The sequence below is a fragment of the Melanerpes formicivorus genome, unplaced genomic scaffold (assembly GCF_026170545.1).
Source record: "Melanerpes formicivorus ecotype bairdi unplaced genomic scaffold, bMelFor1.0.p_v2 SCAF_34, whole genome shotgun sequence".
NCBI classification, from domain to species: Eukaryota; Metazoa; Chordata; class Aves; order Piciformes; family Picidae; genus Melanerpes; species Melanerpes formicivorus.
In genome coordinates this window covers 7305442-7328294 of record NW_027142386.1, presented here as the reverse complement: position 1 = coordinate 7328294, position 22853 = coordinate 7305442, and the positions used below count along the sequence as shown (strand labels likewise).

Sequence of the window (22853 nt, the reverse complement as noted above, 5' to 3'; positions counted from 1 at the left end):
GATGCCCACCGCTGCCCGGGCTGGTGAGTTACTGTCCCGTGTCAGGGTTTCACGGCTGGCCGCGGCGGCAGCCTCCCTGGCAATGTTTAAACCTCAACGTCCTGCTCTGCCCAACCGCTTTGGGCTGATGAACCCAAGGGGCTTGGAGGTGGTTGCTTTGCCAGGGTCCAGCCAGGGCGAACCTGGGATTTGTGTTCCGGTGAAGGTGGTGGTTTGCACCGGCTGGAGCTCTCCGGGTGCTCACCAGCTGGACACGGTGTGGGTGCTGGAGCTCTTTGGGTACCAAGGATGCAGGAGCCCTCTGGGTGCTCACCATCTGGGCACAGATGTGGGTTCAAATGTGGACACAGATGTGGGTGCAGGAGCTCTCTGGGTGCTCACCACCTGGACACGATGTGGGTGCAGAGGATGAAGGGGGCAGGGGGCAGCTGCCCTGCCCAGCCCTGGGGGTGCTGCAGGAGTGTGGACCCCCGCAGCCCCCAGCTCTGGCGAGCAGCCATTTTCCCCACACAGGAGCACTTCCTCCCGGAATCGCGGTGGGGGTGGCACGCACTGCTGCCTGCTCCTTGTGCTCCTCCGGGAGGATTAAAATCAGTGGTCCCTGCGCTGCTGCAAAAGCAGACCCAGTGTGCATCCCTCAGCTCCGGGCTTTACTGCCTGCTAGGAGCCAGCCCCAGCCGCGCTGGAAGGAGCCCAGGCTGCCTTCGGGTGTGAGCTGGGGCTCCTTCCTTCTGTATCTGCCCAAAATCATGACCTGGCCTCAGAGCTGTACTGCCCCAGCCCCAGTTGTTTGCCCTGTGATGCTCCAGCCCCCCAAACCCAGGCTGCTGGAAGGGGCCACTCACAGGGGGTGGGTGGTAGGTGTCCCATCCCCACAATTCAGCTCTCACCCCCCTTGGGGACCCTCAGCTCCTGGGCACGAAGGTAAATGCAGGCAGCTGAGGCTCTGTTTGCCGGAGAAGTGTTTGTCTTCTCCTCCCAGCAGCTCTCCTTGGAGAAGCTCAACACAGAGAAAGGCTCATCCAGGTCCCTCCCAGGCTGCATAGCAAGGCTGTGCCCCTTCAGGGGGATATTAAGCTCTGGTTGTGACCCAGTGTCCCCATCTTGGACCAGTCCCCTCCCGGAGCACCCAGTGGTACCAGCCCGGTGGAGACTTCTGGGTACCGAGGGATCCTCTGCCAGTCTGAAGATGAAGCCCTGGGGTAGGGATCCCTCAATTTGAATGTGGTTCTGAAACTGGACTGGATTTACAGAGCCCTGTGGGTGAGGCTGGGCCTTTCCCAGACCCTCGTGCCCCACATGCTCGGCTCCCTCAGCACTGGCTGCCCCCAGCATGCAGCAGGAGCTGTGAGGCTGCCTGGCTGTGAAGGGTTAACACCACATACGTGCTGCACAGTTGGATATTTATTTTTCCAAGCATGTGTCTGCTTTAAGCATTATAGTTTCCCCCTATAGCTACATTTGCAGTTGTGTTTGCTTTTTATTTCAGCAAATACGTGGTTCCTGACCCCGAGCCACAGGCTGGGGCAAGGAGCTCAGGACAGGGAAAGGCTTCGCTCCCCATCGCCCACGGAGTTTGCCTTTGGCATGGCCTTCCTCCCCAAGGGCACCTGGAGGGCTGCTTGTCTTGAGCCTCAGAGGAAAACTGAGCCTCCTTTCTGTATTTTGCAGCTGGTAGGGCACCCATGCCAGGCACAGTCTCCTGCTGGCTGTCACCACCTCTGCACCCTGGGGGATGTGTGGCCCTGAGCTGGGTGCAGCCCCCACCATGAGCTGCTGCCGCCCTGGGAGCTGAGCTCAGGAGTTTCTCCCTGCTGGATTTGGCCTTGCCCTGTTGTTTTTCTGCCTGCTGTGTTACAGGCTGGGTGCTGCCACCAAGGCACCCCTGCCTCTGGGACACTCTGGCGAGGTGGATGCTCCACAGGCCAGCTCTGCCCCAGCTGGGAGCAGAGGCCATGCTGCCCTGCTCCAGAACCACGCCAGCCCCACCAAACGACCCCTGAGCACACCGAGCCTTCTCCTGAAGACTCAGATCAGAGGCTGCCCTGATCCCCACGGCACTGCCTGGGCTCTGACCCGCGGTTACCCCAGCTGAGCACCCTGCTCCAGCACCAGCTCCAGCCTTTGGCACCTTGGATGCATTCCTGGGGATGAGCCATGGACGGGAAGGGGTTTCCCCACCACACTCAGCTCAGAAACGTCTGAGTGTGGAAGGTCCCCTCCTGTGCCCTGTCCCTGGGACAGCTCAGCCTGTGACTCACGGGTGTGGGAGAGGTGAAAGTGCAGCCCTGGGGGTCCCTGGGGGCAATGGGGGACAGGCTGTGCGAGGCTGCTTCTCCTGAGCACCTAAGGTGCAAGTGTGAGCATCTCCCTGCGGCCCAGGCATGCAGGGAGCGTGTGCCCGGGGAGGATGCACAGGTAGGCACAGGGGTGGCCATCACCACTCCAAAATAGCTCTGTGGGTGTAACGGTTGTTTGTAATTGCAGTGCTGAGGGCAGGTCCCGAGGGGCAGTTAGCTCTGGTTCCTCTCTTCCTGCTTCCATTTTTAGTTGTGTGTCCACCCCTGAGCAGTAAATTGCAGTGCTCCCGGGAGCAGGGATGGTGCCCAGTGGGAGCTGGAGACCCACCCTGGGCAAGCTGCCATCCTCCCAAGCCATAGTTTCCTCTTGGGGTTGATCTAAACGCGGAGGAGAGCCGCGCTGGTGTTTGCACAGGTAGCAGCACTCTGCCCACTTCCAGCCCTTCCCTCCCCGGGGGCTGAGTGCTGGCCGTGCACAGGCTCTGGCTCTCGGCGTGCATCGCTCGCTCCTTCCTTCCCTCCCTCCCTCCCGCTCCCTGCCAGTGCCTCTCCCAGCCGTGGGGCAGCGCTTTGCTGCCGAGTGCTCCCTACGCCATGGAAATATGCTGCTGTCGAGCCCCTGAATCAGCGGCAGGGCGCCGGCCCCGAGGTATATCTGGAGAAGGGCTTTGCCGGCAGCCGAGCCAGCACTGACTCATTTGTCAGGAACTGCTGCTTCTGGAGGCTCTCAGCTCCCCTCCCTCCATCCCTCTCTCCATCCCTCCCTCCCTCCATCCCTCCCCTTGACGTGGGGCTGGCTCGGGAGGCCCCGCAGGCGCTCCGCATTAGGACATGTTCCGGGGTCCATGTGCTGCCCATAAACAAAACCACTTAGAGACACAAAATAATTTCCAGGAACACCAAAGACTTTTCTTTTTTGCTTTCTTTCTTTTTCTTTCTTTTTCTTCCCCCCCCCCCCCCCCCCCCCCGCCCCCCTCCCTTTTTTTTCCATGAAGAATTCCTTCCAAACCCTGATAAATTGTTAGCATTCAGCAGCTCTTTCCAAGGGCACTGCCTGGCGCCGGGGAGCGCTGGAGCTTGGAGATGGCTCCGGTGCTTGCTGGGTGCCCAGCTGCTCAGGTCAGTAGATTGGGTCCCAAAGATCCCAGGTCAGAGCCAGCGTGGCTGGGACAAGAAGGGCAGCCAGAGACCCCAGACCTGCCCTCCTGACTTTCAGGGTGGGAGTCAGGAGGATGGGGCCAGGCTCTTGCCAGTGGTACCCAGTGACAGGGCAATGGGTAACAGGCACAGAGTGGAACATCAGAAGTTCCACCTGAACATGAGGAGGAGCTTCCTTAAGGGTAATGGAGCACTGGAGCAGGCTGCCCAGAGAGGTGCTGGAGTTTCCATCTCTGGAGACATTCAGACCCCACCTGGGCATGTTCCTGTGTGACCTTGTCTAGGTGACTCTGCCTTGGCAGAGGGGTTGGACTCAATGATCTCCAGAGGTCCCTTCCCACTCCTTCCATTCTGTGATTCTAGGTGTCCTTGGGTTGCTGAAGCTGTTGGCGGGGGGGGAATGGTTCTGAGCTCCCTGAGAAGCACCCAGTGTTAACTGGGAGCCCTTTGGGGCTGGCACTGGTGGGTGCTGAGTGCATCCCTGGGGAAAATCCAGCGCCTCGGGCAGGGGGAGCAAAGGGTCTCGCTCCGTTGCTGGGACAGGGATGTCCAGAGCTACGCTGGAGCAAGTGCCTGGGGAGGATGAGTAGTGGCTCATTACTCACTGGAGTTATTACTCACTGTTGTTAGCAGCCCATACTTCAGGCAGACACCACGCAGAGAGGGAGGCTCGCTCGCACAGCAGGTTGGGAACAGCTCGGCACAGGGATTTGGGGTGAGTTGGGAGAGGAGTGAGATGAGCTCAGGATGCTTGGTGAGGGCTACAGGGTATGGAGGCAGAGCTACATCCCGGGGGGGGGGGTGGGGGCTCCATCCAGCCTCTGGCTGCTGGGGCCTGGAGGAGGGTGTTGGGGATGGCATCATCCTGCCCACACCCTGGTCCTTGCACTGCTCTTGGAGCATCTCCCACCAGGCAGCGCTGGGCCAGCAGTGTCCTGGCCAGAGCAGCACAGCCAAGCTTGGGTTGTGCAATCCTCTGGGCAGGGATCTCACCATGAGCTCTGCAGCAAAGCCCTGAGGGACAATTCAGTCTCAGGACCTCGGCCCTGGGGCACCACAGATGTGTGGCGGGGGTGGAGCGTGGGGCTCTGCTTGGGTCCACGCCACGGGGAGCAGTTGGCCAGGGGTGGCTGGGCTCAGGCTTTGGCTCTAGGTCCCCAACAACAACTTTTGGCTTCCAGCACGATGGGGAGAGTGATGGTCAGAGGGATGAGGGCTGTGGAGGGCACATCCTGGGACAGGGACAGGGAGCCAGGTCTCCCTGTGCCAGAGCCCAGCTCTGATGCCTCCTGGCATGGGAAGGGGACAGGGATGGATGGGGATGGGGAGGCCCAGCACGGGAGCTGGCAGGGATGGAAGGAGTGAAGGAGGGGTGAGGGTTATGGAGGCACATTGTGGAGCACCCTGAGTCGGGACTGGGCTCTTTTGGGTCTCCCTGTGCCAGAGCCCAGCTTTTGGTGCCTCCTTGTGTGGGAAAGGGCTGGGGCTGGGTGGGTTGGAGAGCCCAGCGTGGGAGCTGGCAAGGATAGAGCAGATCCCGGCGCTGGGCCTGGAAGCTGAGGGATTTCTCCCCAAACAGCCGCGCTGCAAACAGCTGTCGGTGGAAAGGGATCTGCCGCACGTGGAGCGGCGCCGCTAACCCCTTCGGCCCCGGGAGGGCCTCCCCGCGGCAGGGAGCTGCCTGCCGGCCTGCCCTGTGCATGCTGCAGGGGGTGGAGGGGAGCTGGGGTTTGCAGCAGCAGCTTCTGCATCCTTGGGGCGGCATCATGACGTGGAGAGCATCAAGTCCTGGTCTTGTTGTGTGGGATTGCCACAGCTGAGCTGTGGGGCAGAGGCAGAAGTGCTGCTGGTGCTGGGTCCCGGTGCTGCTGGCGCTGGGTCCCGGTGCTGCTGGGGACACTGGGGGCAGGAGAAGTTGTGGCTACAAGAGAGAGAGGCAGGAGGGCCTTTGCAAATGCAAAGGGGAGAAGTGGCCTGCTGGAGCCTGGCAGAGCCATCCCTGCTGTCCCCCAGAGCTTGTCAAGGCTTGGAGATGATTTCATATTTGAGCAAAGTTCAAGAAAACAGAGAGGTCTCTGGGAGCTGCCAGGCGGTGGTGACCCAGCCTGGGCCAAGGGGGGGTTGCTTCAGAAAGGGGGAGACGTTTTGGCCTGTGCAGGAGTCCCTCTTCTAGGCAGGCAAGAGGGAAGCAGGAGAGCTGCAACCTCCCTCCCTCCCTGAACATGAAATGCTGCTGCTCCCCATTCTGCTGCTCCCCGTTCTGCTGCTCCCCGTTCTGCTGCTCCTCGTTCTGCTCTCTCCATTCTGCTGCTCTCCATTCTGCTGCTCCCTGTTCTGCTGCTCTCCGTTCTGCTGCTCCCCATTCTGCTGCTCCCCATTCTGCTCTCCACGTTCTGCTGCCCTCCTTTCTGCTGCTCCCTGTTCTGCTGCTCCCTGTTCTGCTCTCCGTTCTGCTGCTCCCTGTTCTGCTCCCCGTTCTGCTGCTCCCCGTTCTGCTCTCTCCATTCTGCTGCTCTCCATTCTGCTCTCTCCGTTCTGCTGCTCCCCGTTCTGCTGCTCCCTGTTCTGCTCCCCGTTCTGCTGCTCCCCGTTCTGCTGCTCCCCGTTCTACTCTCTGTTCTGCTGCTCTCCGTTCTGCTGCTCCCCGTTCTGCTCTCTGTTCTGCTGCTCTCCATTCTGCTGCTCCCTGTTCTGCTGCTCCCCGTTCTGCTGCTCACCGTTCTGCTGCTCCCCGTTCTGCTGCTCCCCGTTCTGCTGCTCTCCATTCTGCTGCTCCCTGTTCTGCTGCTCCCCGTTCTGCTGCTCCCCGTTCTGCTGCTCTCCGTTCTGCTGCTCTCTGTTCTGCTGCTCTCCATTCTGCTGCTCCCTGTTCTGCTGCTCTCCGTTCTGCTGCTCCCCGTTCTGCTGCTCTCCATTCTGCTGCTCCCCGTTCTGCTGCTCCCCGTTCTGCTGCTCCCCGTTCTGCTGCTCTCCATTCTGCTGCTCCCTGTTCTGCTGCTCCCCGTTCTGCTGCTCCCCGTTCTGCTCTCTGTTCTGCTGCTCTCCATTCTGCTCTCTGTTCTGCTGCTCTCCATTCTGCTGCTCCTTGTTCTGCTGCTCCCCGTTCTGCTGCTCCCCGTTCTGCTGCTCTCCGTTCTGCTGCTCCCTGTTCTGCTGCTCACCGTTCTGCTGCTCCCCGTTCTGCTGCTCTCCGTTCTGCTGCTCCCTGTTCTGCTGCTCTCCATTCTGCTGCTCCCTGTTCTGCTGCTCCCCGTTCTGCTGCTCCCCGTTCTGCTGCTCTCCGTTCTGCTGCTCCCTGTTCTGCTGCTCCCCGTTCTGCTGCTCCCCGTTCTGCTGCTCTCCGTTCTGCTGCTCCCCATTCTGCTGCTCCCCATTCTGCTCTCCGCGTTCTGCTGCTCTCCGCGTTCTGCTGCTCCCCGTTCTGCTGCTCCCTGTTCTGCTCTCTCCATTCTGCTGCTCCCCATTCTGCTGCTCCCCGTTCTGCTCTCTCCGTTCTGCTGCTCCCCGTTCTGCTGCTCCCCGTTCTGCTCTCTCCATTCTGCTCTCTCCATTCTGCTCTCTCCATTCTGCTGCTCCCCATTCTGCTGCTCCCCGTTCTGCTCTCTCCGTTCTGCTGCTCCCCGTTCTGCTGCTCCCCGTTCTGCTGCTCCCCGTTCTGCTCTCTCCATTCTGCTCTCTCCATTCTGCTGCTCCCCATTCTGCTCTCCCCATTCTGCTCTCTCCATTCTGCTCTCTCTGTTCTGCTCTCTCCATTCTGCTCTCTCTGTTCTGCTCTCTCCATTCTGCTCTCTCCATTCTGCTGCTCTCCATTCTGCTCTCTCTGTTCTGCTGCTCTCCGTTCTGCTCTCTCCATTCTGCTCTCTCCGTTCTGCTGCTTCCCGTTCTGCTCTCTCCATTCTGCTGCTCTCCATTCTGCTCTCTCTGTTCTGCTGCTCTCCTTTCTGCTGCTCTCCTTTTTGCTGCACTCCTTTCTGCTGCTCTCTCTGTTCTGCTGCTCCCCGTTCTGCTGCTCCCCGTTCTGCTGCTCACCGTTCTGCTGCTCCCCGTTCTGCTGCTCTCCGTTCTGCTGCTCCCCGTTCTGCTGCTCACCGTTCTGCTGCTCACCGTTCTGCTGCTCCCCGTTCTGCTGCTCTCTGTTCTGCTGCTCCCCGTTCTGCTGCTCTCCATTCTGCTGCTCTCCGTTCTGCTGCTCTCTGTTCTGCTGCTCCCCGTTCTGCTGCTCTCTGTTCTGCTTGCCCAGCAGTTTCACTCTCGGCACATCAGCACTTCCATGCAGGAGAACGTGGCCCTGCCAGTCAGCTCTGGGTCACTCCAGGCTGGGAAGGGTCCGTGGGGACATTTCCCTGTGGGCTGGGGACACACCACCATGGGCTAGGGACACCTCGCAGCCCAGGCTTGGATGCCGGAGAAGCATCACCTGCGGTGGCCAGCACATCCCATGTGTGGAGCAGGGGCTGGATGGTGGAATGTGGGAGTGCAGCTTGCCCTGCCCTGACTCTGCTTTCCTCCCCCACAGCTCGGAGGGGCTGACAGCCCGGCGGAGACCCCTCCCCCGTGCCCGCCCGGGGCCAGCCCGGGGTCCCGATGGAGTGGGAGCCACGGAGCGCAGTCGCCGAGCAGTAGCAGCAGCAGTGGGATGTTTACCTGGAGGTGCCTCATCCTTTGGGCTGTGCTGGTCACAGCCACACTCTCCACTGCCAGGCCGGCACCCACCTTGCCTGACCAAGGTAAGACAAGGAGCTAAGCACCAAGGCTGTGCCAGGGAGCACCCAGGGAGCTCCCAGCTCCCTCATCCTTTGCGTTCTTCTTCTGGTGATGAGATGCTCGGTGTAGAGGTAGAGGCTGGCATGAGGTCCAGCCGTGGGCAGCAGCAGCACGGTGCCATGTGGCCACCCAGGAGCTGCCAGCTGGTGCCAGTGGGGATGTGGCACTGTGTTACCTGCTGAGAGCAATCTGTGGGCACAAAAAGCCCGTGCAGGGTTCCAGCATCCTCTGCATCGTTTGGAAGCTGGAGGGGAACTGTGGCAGAGCCTTTGTGGCATTGTTGGTCTGGAGAAGGATGCAAAGCCCCAGGGACTGTCCCCACAGTGGGCACAGTGCCCTGGCACTTGCTTGCCTGTGACAATATGCAGCCTAAGATGTGTGTGAAGCTTTCTCCCACCTCCCCTGAGGCTGGGCTCAGCAAGTGAGGATGGGGATTGGGGTACAGGGTGGCAGTGCAGGGAGTGAGTGCATCCCACAGGGATCCAAGGGATGCTCCAGGCTGGGGAATACCCACGGGGCTGGGTTCAGAGCTGAGGGTGGCTCAGGCAGTTCCTGCAGCCCTCATCTCTGCTGAGAGCATCTCCCTGGCCTCCCATCACTGCTGGCCCCTCAGAGCCTGGCAAGGGCTTGTGGCCTGCCGTGGGCAGGCTGAGGCTTTGCTCCTGCTGAACTCCAGAGCCTGCTGGCACCCCGAGGTGCAGTGGATGGGCTAGGGGGTGTCACAGGGCCCTGGAGACAGCTGACCCCGATGGAAGGCACAGCTCTGGCATTTCAAAGCCTTGGCCCTCCCCTCGGTGAGGCAGAGAAGCGAGAGCAGGCAGCACGGCGCAGGGCTGCTGCCTTGCTGCGTTTGGTTTTAATTACCCAAGAATGTCTGGGCTGTGGGGTCCTGCTTTGCTTTTGAAGGCTCTCTCCCCCTTCCCTCTTCCTCCCACCAAACCCCTGAGAGGCTGCCTGCTGGTGCTGCCAAGGTGGGCACAGCGCTGTGTGGCACCCCAGTGAGCAGCCAGACCCCCTGTGCCCCTGGCTTGGGGTGGCACAGGAGCTGGCACGGCCGAGGAGACCATGCTGGGGCTGGGGTCCTTGTGCTGGCCTCAGTGGGGGACAGCTGGGTGACACCAGCTGGGTGATGCCAGCTGGGAGCACGTTGAGATGCCATGGCTGGCTGAGCAGCAGGCACCTTGCTGGTCTGGGACGCATCCCATGAGCTGTGCCTGGTCCCCAGGGAGCTGTGGGCTCTGGAGAGGAGCCCTGGCAGAGCTCTGCTCGTGGAGACCATCTCAAGACTTTTCCATTGGCGTGCTTGGCTCTGTCAATAAGCAGGCAGCAGCAGTAAACATGTTTGTCTCGGGAGAGGACTCTTCCTGGAAGAGCTTTCCAGGGGGTGTTTGGGGTGAGGATGGCTCCTGTGCCCCTGGGAGAGCAGCACCGGAGGCCTGCCCCCCAGCTGTGGTGTTGGGGGCAGCTGTTGGGGTGATCAGAGGCTCCCGTGAGCAAAGGTGGGGTCTGGGGTGCTGTGAGGAGCCCTGCAGCCCCCACAGGGTTTGGGGAGCGGCGTCAGGCAGTGGCAGTGGAGGAGGAGAGGTTGGAGAGGAGGGAGCTGGTTCCTCGCCAGCCTCATGCCAGGGCTAACAATAACCTCTGGAAACATTTCCCGACACGGTTCTCACCAGGGCGGCCCAATTAGTGCCACAGCAGGAGCCCGGCTGGGGCAGAGTCCATCCCTGGCTCCGGGGCTGGCTGGTGGGAACAGAATGTTCCCGGCAGGACCTGCGGGGTGGGAAGAGTCGGGCCAGGGCCAGGACCCGCGGCCCTGCCACCAGCACCCCGCAGGTCACTTGCCAGGCTGGGCTCTGGATCCAGCCCTGGGGCACTTGGGATGTCCGTGGGGGTCAGCTCTGCGTCCCCAGGGCTGGGATCGTTGTCCTTGCCCACGCTGCTCAGGGACATCACCCCGCTCCCCTCTGCCGCGGGGGCAGCAGCTTCCCCTGACTTTGCTCTGGATGTTTATGGGGCTCTGGTTTCCGAGGTTCTGAGGCAGCTAAGCTCCCTTCTCAGGGAGCAGTAATCCCCCACGCCCGCCCTGGCCCCTGCCTCCCTCCCTGGAGGAGGATTTCCCATCTCCAGCCTCTCCTCGTGGCGCGGGGAGGGGGCCTGGGAGCCCTGCTGTTGTCAGGGGCTCTTTTCCCCTGGCCGCAAAACCTGCAGCGAGTTAAACTACCGACAGGCACCGACTGCCCTGCAGAAGTTACCCTAAATTTTGTGGTGGTTAAAAAAAAAAAGCAACACACAACAACAAACCACCCAGAGCCCAACCACCCCTGGCTGAGGGGAAAAGCCAAGAAATTTCCATGAGCAGCCTCCAGTCGCCCTCCTCACAAAGCTGCTCTTTGTCTGCAGGTTAAATAGAAACCTGCAGAAAATTGCCGAGGGGAATTTTTCCCTCTCCCCTTGTCTGCTATTGTCCTCGCTGCTGTTCAGGCATTTCCACCACTCGCTCCGGCTCTGCCTCATCCCTGCCTGGGGGGCGCTGGAGCAGGGCGGGAGGTGTGGAGGGGGGTGAGCAAAGCAGCCGAGCAGGTTTTGGGGGGGGAGCGAGGTGCTGGTGGTGGGGATCTGGCCTTGAGCAGCTTGGTTTGGAGCATGCTGAGCCCCTGGTACTTTGCAGGGGGCTGCAGCTGCCATCTGCTGCCTCCCCGTGCAGCCAAGCCCCTGGTGGGGCAGGTCTGGGGTGGGGGTGGGGGGTACCCAGTTTCCCGGTGCCACCCCATTTCTTGGTGCCACCCTGTTACCCAGTGCCACCAGACACCCAGCTGGCCACAGCCTAACCCCCACCCTCCCCTTCCCCCCCCCATCTGCAGGGTCATTGGGGTCTTGGCTGCCAGGACTCTGTTATTCCCAGCTCAGTGGGGAGGGGGCTCTCTCTCTGGACCCCAAATTCCAGGGCTGGAAGCATGCTCAGCCTGGGCACCTCTGGGGATCCCTGCAGGCAGGGGATTTCTGCTTCCTCCTTCTCCTCTTCCTCGCTCTGAGCTCTCTCAGTGCTGGCAGGAAGATTGCAGGTGAACATGGGGGTACAATCTGCCCTCCCCCCCCCCCCCCGGCCCTCCCCCAGCAAAGATATTTGGGGCTGTTTGGCCCAGCTGTAGCCTGGGATGTGATGTCAGCATCCCTGGAGGTGGCACAGCGAGGGTCCTTGGCTTGTCCCCACTGCTGGCTCTGTTTTGCCCTCCCCCCCCTGTATTTCCCTGTAGTCCAGCCCCCCTCCCGCCTTGTTTCCGCAGCTCCCCACCCCTTGCCCCAGTGATCCCCAGGTTTGGAGCAGCCTCCCTGGAGCCCCACAAGCAGCTTAGAGATCCCTGCCCAGCTGTGAAGCCTTTTGCATTTGGTGGCAGCAGCCCAGGATCGTTCCCAGAGCTCGGGGCGGGGGGGCTGGGGGTGGTGTCCAGCACCTCCGAGCCCCCTGCACCCCCAGACCCCAACCGCTGCAGCCACCCGGTCCCTGGGGGCATCACCGTGTCCTCTGGGGCATCACGCTGCCGGCCATCCATCCCCTCCCAGCCTGTTGAGCAGGCATTGTTCCCTGCCTCCCGCCTTTCCACTCGGATGCTGTCACTCCAGCCCTTAATTGAGGAGGGGAGAAAAAAAAAGAAAGAAATCTGAGGCTTTGGGAAAAGCTGCAGCGCTCTGCCGGAGCCCGGCCCGCGGAGCCCTGCCCGCCGCGAGGGGGGAGCCCACGCCTCGGGGGGCTGCCTGGCTGCTTTGAGCCCCCCGACATGTGCAACAGCCCCCGGGCTGCTCGGGAGAGATCTGGGGAGAGAGAGGAACGCTGTGGGGAGAGGAACGGTGTGGGAAGGAACGGTGTGGGGAGAGGAACGGTGTGGGGAGAGGAAAGACGTTGGGAGAGCAACAGAAGCCCTGCCTGCTCCAGGCACCCCCGGGGGTTGCTGCAAACAACCCACAGACACCCCTGTGTTTTGGGGTGTCCACTTGTGCCCCTCAGGATGGGCAGGACCCCTTGGGGATAACCCAGGGGTGCGGGTCTGTGCCTGGAGCCGCTGCCCGTGAGGGCTCCTCTTGGCTGCAGGGCTCCGAGCGCGGCCGGGGGCGTCCCGGGGGGCAAGGGGTGGATTTATCCTGGCGGCTTTGCAAACCACCGAGAGGCTGCTAATGAAGTGCTGCTTCGCTGGACCTGGGGCTCTGAGGAGCCAGAGTGAGTGGAGCAGCACAGAGATCCTCCTCTGCCTGCTGGAGGAAGCAGCCAGGGGCAGGAGGGTAAAGAGAAGCCTCTCGGCTTGGTCAGGAAGGGCCAGGGGTGCCTTGAGCCCCCCCTGAGGAAAAGCATGGGTGCCTTGAGCCCCCTAAAAAGAGCCAGGTTTGCCTTGATCCCCCTAAAAAAAGAGTCATGGGTGCCTTGAGCGCCCCACTGAAGAGCTGTGGGTCCCTTGAGCCACCCAGAAAGACCCCGGGGTACTTTGAAGCCCCTCAAGGAAGATCCAGGGGTGCCACGACCCTCACCCCCACACACACCACAACGAAGAGCCCCGGGGACCTCCAGCTCCACAGTCGCCTGTGGGCATCTCCCTGCTCCCCGGGGAAGGGGCGCTGGGGCCGGGCAGTCCCCCGGGAGCAGCCAGGGCGCAGGCCTGCTGCTGGGGGGCACCCCCGCGGCACCGCCCGGGCCCGGGGGGGGGGCAGCTGGGCGAGGAGGTTTTTAAATAAGAAAGAAGCCAATCCCCAGGTCCCCGGTAAGCGCTTCCTGTTGGGATTAGCGGGGCTGCCGGGCATGTGTGTGCTTTTTCTTCAGGAAATACCTTCGGAAAGCCCCGCTGGGGTCTCCAGGGCAACCGGCGGCCACGGCCCCGAGCCCCCCGCCCGCATTGTCCCCCGCGCTGCGCTTTGTTGGCCGCTTTATTGCCGTCCCCATCGCCGCGGCCGGCCCGCGGCTCCCACCGCCCCGGGGGGCTCCGGGCTGGGCTCCTTGGCATGCGGCAGCCTGGGGGTCCTGGGCTGCGGGGAGAATGCTGGGGGGGGGGGGGGGGGGGGGAAGGTTACTCTGCGCTGCTGCTCTCCCCAGGGCTGCTGCCCCGTATCCCTGGCCCTGGTGGGGGCCAGTCCTGGGGGAGCTGGTGACAGTTATATGCACTTGGTGACACTCTCCATCTGGCCAGCTCTTGGCTCTGCTTTTGGTTCCATTTCAAAGCTGGGATAAAGTCATAAACCCACCACGAGCTGCTCTGGCCCTTGCAGCCTGCATCTACTTTTTGGGCTCGTTTGGAAGCAGAGACTCCATCTGCTGGGGCTGGAGATGCCATCCTTGCCTCACCCTGGGCATCAGGGCTCCCCAGTGGGCTCCAAAGTGCTCCTGTCCCCAAGGCCTTGGGATAGGATGGGACTCTGTCCTGTGGGATTCAGCCCAGGAGGCTGCTGCTGCCTCCTTGCCGTGAAGGTTTCTGGTGTTCCAGAAACCTGTGGCCATGGCACCTGGGGCCATGGTGGTGTTGGGTTGCTGGTTGGACTGGATGATCTTGGAGGCCTTTTCCAGCCCAAACAATTCTGTGATTCTAAGAGTTTAGGTTAAAAAGGGAACAGAGAGAGCTGAGATGTACCAGGCCTCAGCTGTGCTTTTCTGCTCTCTCCAGACCATCAAGGCACCCCTGGCTCTTCTTGCAGGGGTTCAAAGCACCACTGGCTCTTTTTGGGTGGCTCAAGGCACCCATGGCTCTTCCTTGGGCTACTCAAGGCACCCATGGCTCTTCCTTGGTGCTTCTGGAGTTGTGTTTGCTCTCCTTGCTGCTCCACGTTGCTCCTAGGAGGCTCTAAGCACCCCTGCAGCCATGCAGCCTGGCTGGGGAGAACCAGCCCAGCCCTGCCAGGCACTGCTCAGCTCCAACCAAGCTTTGTGTGATGCCAGGAGCATCCTGAGCCTTGCTGGGCAGCAGCAGGGCAGGGCTCAGGGAGGAGAGCCAAGCATTTGTCTGGCCAATTAAACTGCTAACGTGGCTGCCTGGGGCTTGCTCCGTGGGGAGCAGCCGGCCGGGCTGGTGGCTCTGCCGAGGGGCTGCACCTGGTGCCTTGGTTTGGGTTACAGAAAAAGCCAAACATGAGAATGAGACCTTTCAGGCTGGTGGAGTCCAGCAGTCCAATGGGCTCCTCCTGATCTCCAGCCAGGGTAGTGTGGTTCATGCCATGGGGCACCCCAGGACCTGTGCACCCGCTGCCATCCTTGGGTTTGAGTTGCGTTTCCAAGAGGGTTTTTCTGCTTCAGCTGTGGTGTGAGCTGGGCTGCCCAGTGATGCTTTGAAGCCCCAAGGAAGAGCCATGGGTGCCCCCTGAGCCACCCTTAAAGGTCCAGCAGTACTTTGAAGTCCCCCAAGGAAGAGCCAAGGAAGAGCCCCTGACAGTGAGATTGTGCCGGGGGGGCATCCTGGTGCCAGCGGGGCCATCCTGGTGCCAGCGGGGCCATCCTGCTGCCAGTGAGGCTGTCATGGTGCCAGTGAGGCTGTCCTGGTGGCAGTGGGGCACTGCCTGCCTGCCAGGGCTGCCCTCAGGGTGAGCTACCCTGGACATGCTCATTAGGCTGTGAATTCCTCTCGGGGCCGTTCCCACCACGCTGCCTTTTCCGCCTTACCGCCGAGTGCCAGAGATGTGCTTTGGGTTACCAAAGGGCAGGGTCCTGCCTTGCCCTCTGCCTCCCCTCTGCCGTCCATCACTCTGGACGCCTCCCCGGTCATGCTGCTAATGCAAAACAGCCTCTGGCTCGGGGGGCTGGGGGGAAGGGGCTGCTCCTTTGAAAAGTGATCTGGCCACACGCCGGGGGACCCCCGGCCCCACCCTGCCCGGGCTCCTCGGTGCAGCAGAGCCTGTGGTTTAGTGGCCCAAAGGAGTGGTGGCACTGGCATGGGGTGCCCAGGGGCCTGAGCCTGGGATGCTGCTTCCCTGAGCACAGGATTCAAACTGGGGTGGTTCAAAGTCCTCCCCCCATCCAAAGGCCTTCTCTGCCCCCATTCACCTTCTCCTCAGGCTGCAGGTCCAGCACGGGGCTGGCACAGGCAGGTTTTCTCTCAGGCCTTTCTGGCGAGCCGATGAGCAGGAGCCTGTGATGGTTCCTAGGACAGGCTTGGAGGTGATGCTTAGGAGCTCTTGGGCCACAGAGGTGTTCTGGCTGGAGCTGCCCAGCGTTGGTTCAGCTGTGGTGTGGTGGTGCAGGTCCAGCAGCAGCCACCACGCTGCATGGGCCGCTGGACCTGCACAAGCTCCTTGTGTGCAGGTGGCCAAGGACAAGCAGCAGGGACACTGAGGACATTCGTGGGCGGTGGAGACCCTCCCAGCTCCAGCCACCTTCTGCAGGCTCTTGTGTGGGATAAGGACTAAGCCCTCGGTGCCTGGGGGAGGGCAGAGCCGGGCGAGATAAGGGCAGATATGGCTGTGGCTGCAGCTGCCTGCTGGGTTTTGGTGGCTGTTTATTGCTCCCTGACCTTGCGGCGTTGGAGGGAGGGACACGGGCAAGGAGGACGTGGTGCGACCGAGCCCCGTGGTGCTCAGACAGCCGGCGACGGGACAGCGCCGCCGCATTGTGTGCGCCTGGGGGCATGCCTGTGACTAATCACTTGAAATACAAATCAGAGCTGCTGGAAGTGCCTCATCCTGCGAGAGAAAGCCGGGGGAAAGAGGGCTGTGAAAGCAAGACGCAGAGGGAATCCCACCAGGCTTCACCTTCCACCTTAAAACGCTTTGTGACCTCTTGCTGCCGGATCTGGAGCCCTGGCTTTGCTCTAGCGGCAGCTGGGGGAAGTGAGCTCCTCCTCAGCTCGCTGCTTCCCTTCAAGCTCTGCAAAAGGACAAGAAGAAACTCTGGAGCTGCTCCTGGATGCTTTTCCCATGAAGCTTCTCATCAGCATGAGGAACAGGGAAGTGGCCAGGAGGCAAAGTGCAGCTCCCAGATGAGACTCTCTGAGGTGCTGAGCTCTCGTTGGCAGCATGGAGCTGCCGGTGGGTGCTGGAGGGGCAGTGCCATGTGGCTGGCCCTGTGCTGCTCGCTGCCAGCTTCTGCTGGCACAGCTTTAGGGGGGTCAGCAGGAGGTTTTGGTGCAGGCAGAGACCCTGTGCCAGCTTTGGGCAGCTGATGGGGCCAGGGTGATCCACAACTGTTCAGAGGATGGGGCAGGTGGTGCCCAGACGATGCTCGCTGTCCCTTGCAGCCTGGTGTTTGGTGATTGTCTGATGGCTGGTGTCTGGTTGGGTGGCACCAGAAGGCGAGGGTGGTGCTGCCCCTGCAAGGTGCTTGCAAGCTGTGGGTGTTCAGAATTAGCTGCTGGTTTGCAGATTGCCATGCTGGGAGCTGCGTGGGTGCCATGGGAGAGCCGTGGCTGTGCTCTTGCCCACTGAGCACCTCGGTCCCTGGTTGACCCCTCGGTGGGGATGGCTGAAGTTTGGATATTTCCAGAGCATCTCTGCTGGGATTTTCCAACCCCAGCTCTGGGCCTCTCTGAAACAGAGCAGCTGCACTGTGGAGACATTCAGTTGTGCCCCTGGGGCACCATTGGTTCTTGCCTTTGGCTCACCTGAGGCTGGGCAGCTGCCAGCCTGGAGAAGCAGAGGGATCATGGTGCTTCCTTCCAGGATGCTTCCAGCTCTGATCCAGAGAGCAGCATCCACAGCTGCACTCAGGACCCAGGGCTGTGCCCCCCAGTCCATGCTGCTCATCCCAGGATGATGCCCTCACTGCACCCACCCTGCACTGTCCTGGGGAAGCCTGGCACCCACTGAGATGCCACGCTCAGAACCCTTCCTTGGGCTTTGAAACCTGCAGAGGTGGTTTGCAACCTGCAGAAGAGGAGGTTTGAAACCTGCAGAGGTGGTTTGCAACCTGCAGAGGTGGTTTGCAACCTGCAGAAGAGGAGGTTTGCAACCTGCAGAAGAGGAGGTTTGAAACCTGCAGAGGTGGTTTGCAACCTGCAGAAGAGGTGGTTTGAAACCTGCAGAGGTGGTTTGAGACCTGCAGAAGAGGAGGTTTGAAACCTGCAGAGGTGGTTTGAAACCTGCAGAGGTGGTTTGCAACCTGCAGAAGAGGTGGTTTGAAACCTGCAGAGGTGGTTTGAGACCTGCAGAAGAGGAGGTTTGAAACCTGCAGAGGTGGTTTGCAACCTGCAGAAGAGGAGGTTTGAAACCTGCAGAGGTGGTTTGAAACCTGCAGAGGTGGTTTGCAACCTGCAGAGGTGGTTTGAAACCTGGAGAGGAGGTTTGAAACCTGCAGAGGTGGTTTGCAACCTGCAGAGGTGGTTTGAAACCTGCAGAGGTGGTTTGCAACCTGCAGAAGAGGAGGTTTGCAACCTGCAGAAGAGGAGGTTTGAAACCTGCAGAGGTGGTTTGCAACCTGCAGAAGAGGAGGTTTGAAACCTGCAGAGGTGGTTTGAAACCTGCAGAGGTGGTTTGAGACCTGCAGAAGAGGAGGTTTGAAACCTGCAGAGGTGGTTTGAAACCTGCAGAGGTGGTTTGCAACCTGCAGAAGAGGAGGTTTGAAACCTGCAGAGGAGGTTTGAAACCTGCAGAGGTGGTTTGCAACCTGCAGAGGTGGTTTGCAACCTGCAGAAGAGGAGGTTTGAAACCTGGAGAGGAGGTTTGAAACCTGCAGAAGAGGAGGTTTGAAACCTGCAGAACAGGAGGTTTGAAACCTGCAGAGGTGGTTTGCAACCTGCAGAGGTGGTTTGAAACCTGCAGAGGTGGTTTGCAACCTGCAGAGGTGGTTTGAAACCTGCAGAGGTGCTTTGAAACCTGCAGAGGTGGTTTGCAACCTGCAGAAGAGGAGGTTTGAAACCAGGACTGGCAGAGCCACTGTGCCACCAGCACGGAGGGTGGAGGGCAGCACTTGAGGACGGAGACATCCCTGCACGACCAGTGGCCAGGAGAGAGCAGACCATGAAGCAGCAGGGTGGAGAGAAAGGATCTTTGTGCTCATACAAATGTGGCATCAGGGAGCAGCTGTGGCTTTCCCTGCCCGGGGTCACCAACCGGGATCGCCGCAGCCGGCACCTGTTTGCCAGAGCTCCCCTGGGCTGACCTCTCCTGGCTCTGCCACTCTCGCAGCCTCTCGCTCCCTGCCTGCTCTCCTGCTGCAGCCCCCTCGTCCCCTCAGCCTTCCTGCCCCTGCCCTGAAGTCTCTAAGCAGCACAAGGGTCCTGGTGGCATGGGAGATCCTGATCCGCTTCGCTGGCTCCCCGCTTGTGGTGGTGGGGACCCCAGGAGCCTGGGTGGAAGGTTGGATTGGATGATCCTGAAGGGATGCTGTGATCCCCTGTGCGGTGGCAGAGCCAAGCAGGGATTTGGGATGCTCCTAGGAGAGGCTGGATCCTGCCCAAGCAGATGATGCTGGCTGAGATGTCTTAAGTTGCCTGTTTCTGCCCCATTTCAAAGCCCCTCTTCTGGGTTGATGTGCTAGTTTGGGGGGGGGGGCGGGGGGTGGGCAGTAATTGCAACCCACCACAGCTGAGCAGTGCTGAAGTAAGACCCTGAGGGCTGTGCCAGTGGTTTGGGGCTCCCCAGCCGCCCCGAGCAGGGGCAAAGCGCTTGGTGCTGCTTGGGGTGCTTGCAGCCTCTGCCTCCCCTCTGCTCTGCAGCCGCTGGCTCCCCTCCCTAGGCTCACCCCAGCAGGGTCCACCAGAAGCATCTCAGCAGTGCCACCAGGAGCATCCCAGCAGTGCATGTTGCCTCTAACCCCTGAGCAGCCGCAGCAGCCGCAGCAGCAGCCGCAGCAGCCGCATGGTTTCCTTTGGTCTCTATCTCTTTTCTCCTTCTTCTTCTTCTTTTTTTTTCTCCCCTCTTCTCCTAACTCCTCCAGCCCTGCCCAAAGCACAAATCGAAGTGGAGTCCTACTCAGCCCACCCTGGGGACCTCCTCCAGCTGCGCTGCCGGCTGAGGGATGACGTCCAGAGCATCAACTGGGTGCGGGACGGGGTCCAGCTGGCGGAGAACAACCGGACTCGCATCACCGGCGAGGAGGTAGAGGTCAGGGACGCGGTGCCCGAGGACTCAGGGCTCTATGCCTGCATGACCAACAGCCCCTCGGGGAGCGAGACCACCTACTTCTCCGTCAATGTCTCAGGTTGGTGGCAGCCCCCCGGGCGCAGGGCAGGGGCAGCCCCGGGGCCGGGCTGCAGAGCCAGGAGCAGGCTGCCTCCGCCGGCGCCGGCCGGCTGGGCTGCACCCCCCGTTTGGGTGCCCAGAGGAGGTCCTGGTGTGGTGGCAGTGACTTGCTGGGAGCTGCTGTGCAGGGAGAGGCGGCTGGAGGTTGGCATTGGTTTGTCTGCGTGGGGCTGGGGGCTTCAGGGCTGCCCCAGGAGCGGGCACGTGCTGGGCATGAGCCAAGGGCTGCGTTGGTGCTGATGGAGAGTGAGGCTGGAGGAGAAGGAAGGCTTTGGTCTGGGAGGTGTCTGCCGAGGCTTGGGGAGTCTCTGTGCCCACAGGAGCTGGGCAAACACCCTTCAGGGGTTGGTGGTGCTGGGCACAGGCTGTGGAGCTGTGCTTGGGCACAGGGTGTGGAGCTCTGGAATCACCTTGCGGGGGGAAGATTGCTCCACGATGCCCACAGGCTGTGAGCATTGGGATGGCAGGCACTGGGCATGCTGGTGGGCATCCAAACCTTCCCCTGGCATGGTGCATGATGTTCACCCAGGATGGGGCACAACCTTCACCCAGGTTCCCCACATGTCCCAGGCATCCTGCAGCACTGCCCTGCCCTGGGCACCCCTTGGGCACTCCCCACACCGCCAGCCTGTGATGCTCTGGCCCCCAGCTGGCTGGCCCCCCTCAGGAGGGGCCCATGCATGGCTGCTCAGCTGGGTTGTCTCTTCTCTTGCAGACGCTCTCCCCTCTGCTGAAGATGATGATGATGAAGATGATTCCTCTTCGGAGGAGAAGGAGGCTGATAACACCAAGCCCAACCGTAGGTGCAAGATGGGCTTGCCCCTGGGGTCACCCTGGGCTTTCTTTGGGGAGGGGGGCAAGGGGAAGCTGGGCAGGTGTGCAGGCATTGCTCAGGAATGGAGAAGGGCAGGTGAGGGTGGGCAGGGACTCCTGCAACATGGAGGAGCTCCTGGTGGCTGAGACCTTGGAGCTCTCTGTGGCTGAGACCTTGGAGCTCCCTGTGGCTGAGGTCTCAGTGGGTCTGGGCAGTGAGTTTGGCGGTGCTGAACCCCCAACTCTGCTCCCCAGAGGCCATTGCTCCCTACTGGACCTATCCTGAGAAGATGGAGAAGAAGCTCCACGCAGTGCCTGCTGCCAAAACGGTGAAGTTCAAATGTCCCTCGAGTGGGACCCCCAACCCCACCCTGCGCTGGCTGAAGAACGGCAAAGAGTTCAAACCCGACCACCGCATCGGGGGGTACAAGGTACCGGAGCTGGGGGGCAGGGGGGTGTGGGGCAGCAGGATGGGGACGCAGCCCCTCGCTCCCTGCCTCTGCTGATGCTGCAGGCAGCTGCCCTGGGGCTCAGCCCAGCCGGGTGCAGGCTCTGGGGAGACACCGGGAGGGGGAGGACTGAGGAGGGGCTCTGCAGCTTAAGAGGCACCAAGCCCCCTGGCCAGGAAGGGGCAGATGGGCCCCTCTGGCATTCCTCTTGCAGGAGCCCTACGGCACTGACCTGCTTCTGGGTCATGTTTGCAGCAGCTCAGCCCCTGGGGGAGGGTGAAGCCAGCCTGCCTCTGCCTAATCCCCTGCCAACGGCAGGGGTCTGGGCGTCCCTGGCAGGCGTGGGGGCTCCTGGGCTGCTGGGGGCAGCTCCAGCCCAGGGACCCCCAGGTCACCTTCCAAGGGAGCAGTGTCCCCTTTGATCATCTCTGAAGTCTTGTGGAGCAGGGCTGCAGCCTGCCCAGGGCTCATGTGCCTTGGTGGGTGTCCCCTGGGGTGGGACCCCCAGAGCCAGCCCAGGGTGGGTGCTGCGGGGCCATGGCTTCGGTTGCTCACTCAGCACCAGATGGGATCTGGCTGCAGAGCCCATGCCAGGCTCCAGCCAGGTGCCAGGGACATCAGCAGGAATGTGGCCACGTCACAGCTTGGCTCTGTGTGTCATGTCCCAGGGAAGGATGCAGGCAGCACTGTGGCTCCCCAGGTGGTGACAGCACAGTGCCCTGGATGGCTAATGGGGCTGTGGAAATAAGCAGTTTCCAAGTGGGAGAGAGGAAAGCAGCCACCCCAGCAGGGAGCAGGGCCTGGGCAGATCCTGCCAGGAGGAGCTGCAGCAGGGTAGGAGAGCTGTCCCTGTGCCCCTTAGCCAGGAGGGAGCTAGGCAGCACTCCCAGCCCAGAGGAGCCTGGTCAGCAGCACCCTCAGAGGAGCCTGGGTGCATGGTGTGCAGCCTGCAGGGTGCCCAGCACCGTGCCCGCTCCAGCCACAGGGTGGATCCAAAGCCCAGCACCAGCTGGTGGCAGCAGCTCCTCCTGGGCTGTGGCAGTGGGGGAACAATGCTGCTCTGTTCCCTGCTGAGGCTGGGGCCAGCAGAGAGGGCTGTCCCTGCAGGCTGGGCCAGCCCTTCAGGCTCAGCTCCCAACATCTGCTTCTGGGTGCAGTTGGCTGCGCTGCGAGGCTGTCCCGGGACAGCTGGGAGCAATTAGGGTCCCTCTGCAGGAGAGGGGAAAGGTGACCTCAAAGGCAGAGCTGTATTCAGCTGAGGGGGCTGAGGCAGCTCTGAGGTGGCAGGGGCTTGGCACCTAACAGGCTGCTGTCCCCCCACCCCCACCCCGTGCCCCCCAGGTCCGCTATGCCACCTGGAGCATCATCATGGACTCGGTGGTGCCGTCTGATAAGGGCAACTACACCTGCATCGTGGAGAACAAGTATGGCAGCATCAACCACACCTACCAGCTGGATGTTGTGGGTGAGGAGCTGCAGGGCTGGGGAGGGCTGCCCCTGGGTCCCCCACCCTGGGCGCTGCACCCCGCACCCCCGGGGTCCCTGTCCCACCTGCCCAGCCTGCCCTGCACCTCTGTGGCACAGCAGTGGGCACGGAGGAGAGGCATCCCCTGAACTCCATCCTGAGGGGTTTGGGGGGGGTTGGGGTTTGGTTTGGTTTGGGTGGTGTTTGGTTTTTATTTTTAACTTATTGTTATTTATTTTGGTTGTGGTGGAAACAATTTGGTAGAGCCGAGAGAAACTTGTTCTAATGGCCTTATTAGCCACAGCTCCCAGCTGGGCAGGCTGGGCTGAGCACTTCCACATGTGGAGCTGCTCTAAATGCCACTAAATGAAGCATTAAAAATGTGATTTAATTTGATTACACTGAGCAAACTGAAGGGAACAGTCAGGAGGGGAACAAAGGGGTTTGTTAATGCTGACTCACCACAGTGGCAGCAGCTTCGGGAGCGCCTGGGGCCCTCCTTAGGTTTGTTTGACCTCTGACGCCCCCCTCCCCCCCCCCCCCCCCCTTCCTTCCCCCAGATGGGTTCTGACTTCCCTGTCCCCACACTGGGATTTCACCTGTCCCCAGGGAGCCTTTCCTCATAGATTCATGGAACACAGAATGGTTCAGGTTGGAAGGAACCTTAAAGCTCATCCAGCTCCAACCCCCTGCCATGGGCAGGGACCCCTCCCACCAGCACAGGTTGCTCGAGGTCACATCCAGCCTGGCCTTCAACACCTC

General features: G+C 61.4%; 1 protein-coding gene across 4 annotated transcripts in view; it reads left to right on the top strand.

Annotated features, from left to right (window-relative positions):
* Positions 1–22853, top strand: part of FGFR1 (fibroblast growth factor receptor 1) — a 38108-nt gene that overhangs the window by 1125 nt on the left and 14130 nt on the right. For 2 of the 4 annotated variants that reach the window (XM_068156751.1, XM_068156750.1), the window contains exons 1-4: positions 8007–8185; positions 20080–20163; positions 20433–20608; positions 21968–22091. In XM_068156751.1, the coding sequence (XP_068012852.1) occupies positions 8095–8185; positions 20080–20163; positions 20433–20608; positions 21968–22091 (475 nt within the window). In that variant the 5' untranslated portion in view covers positions 8007–8094. Of the gene's footprint in view, positions 1–7974; positions 8186–19059; positions 19324–20079; positions 20164–20432; positions 20609–21967; positions 22092–22853 lie in introns of those variants that run through there. The other 2 variants (XM_068156749.1, XM_068156748.1) reach the window with 2 other exon arrangements.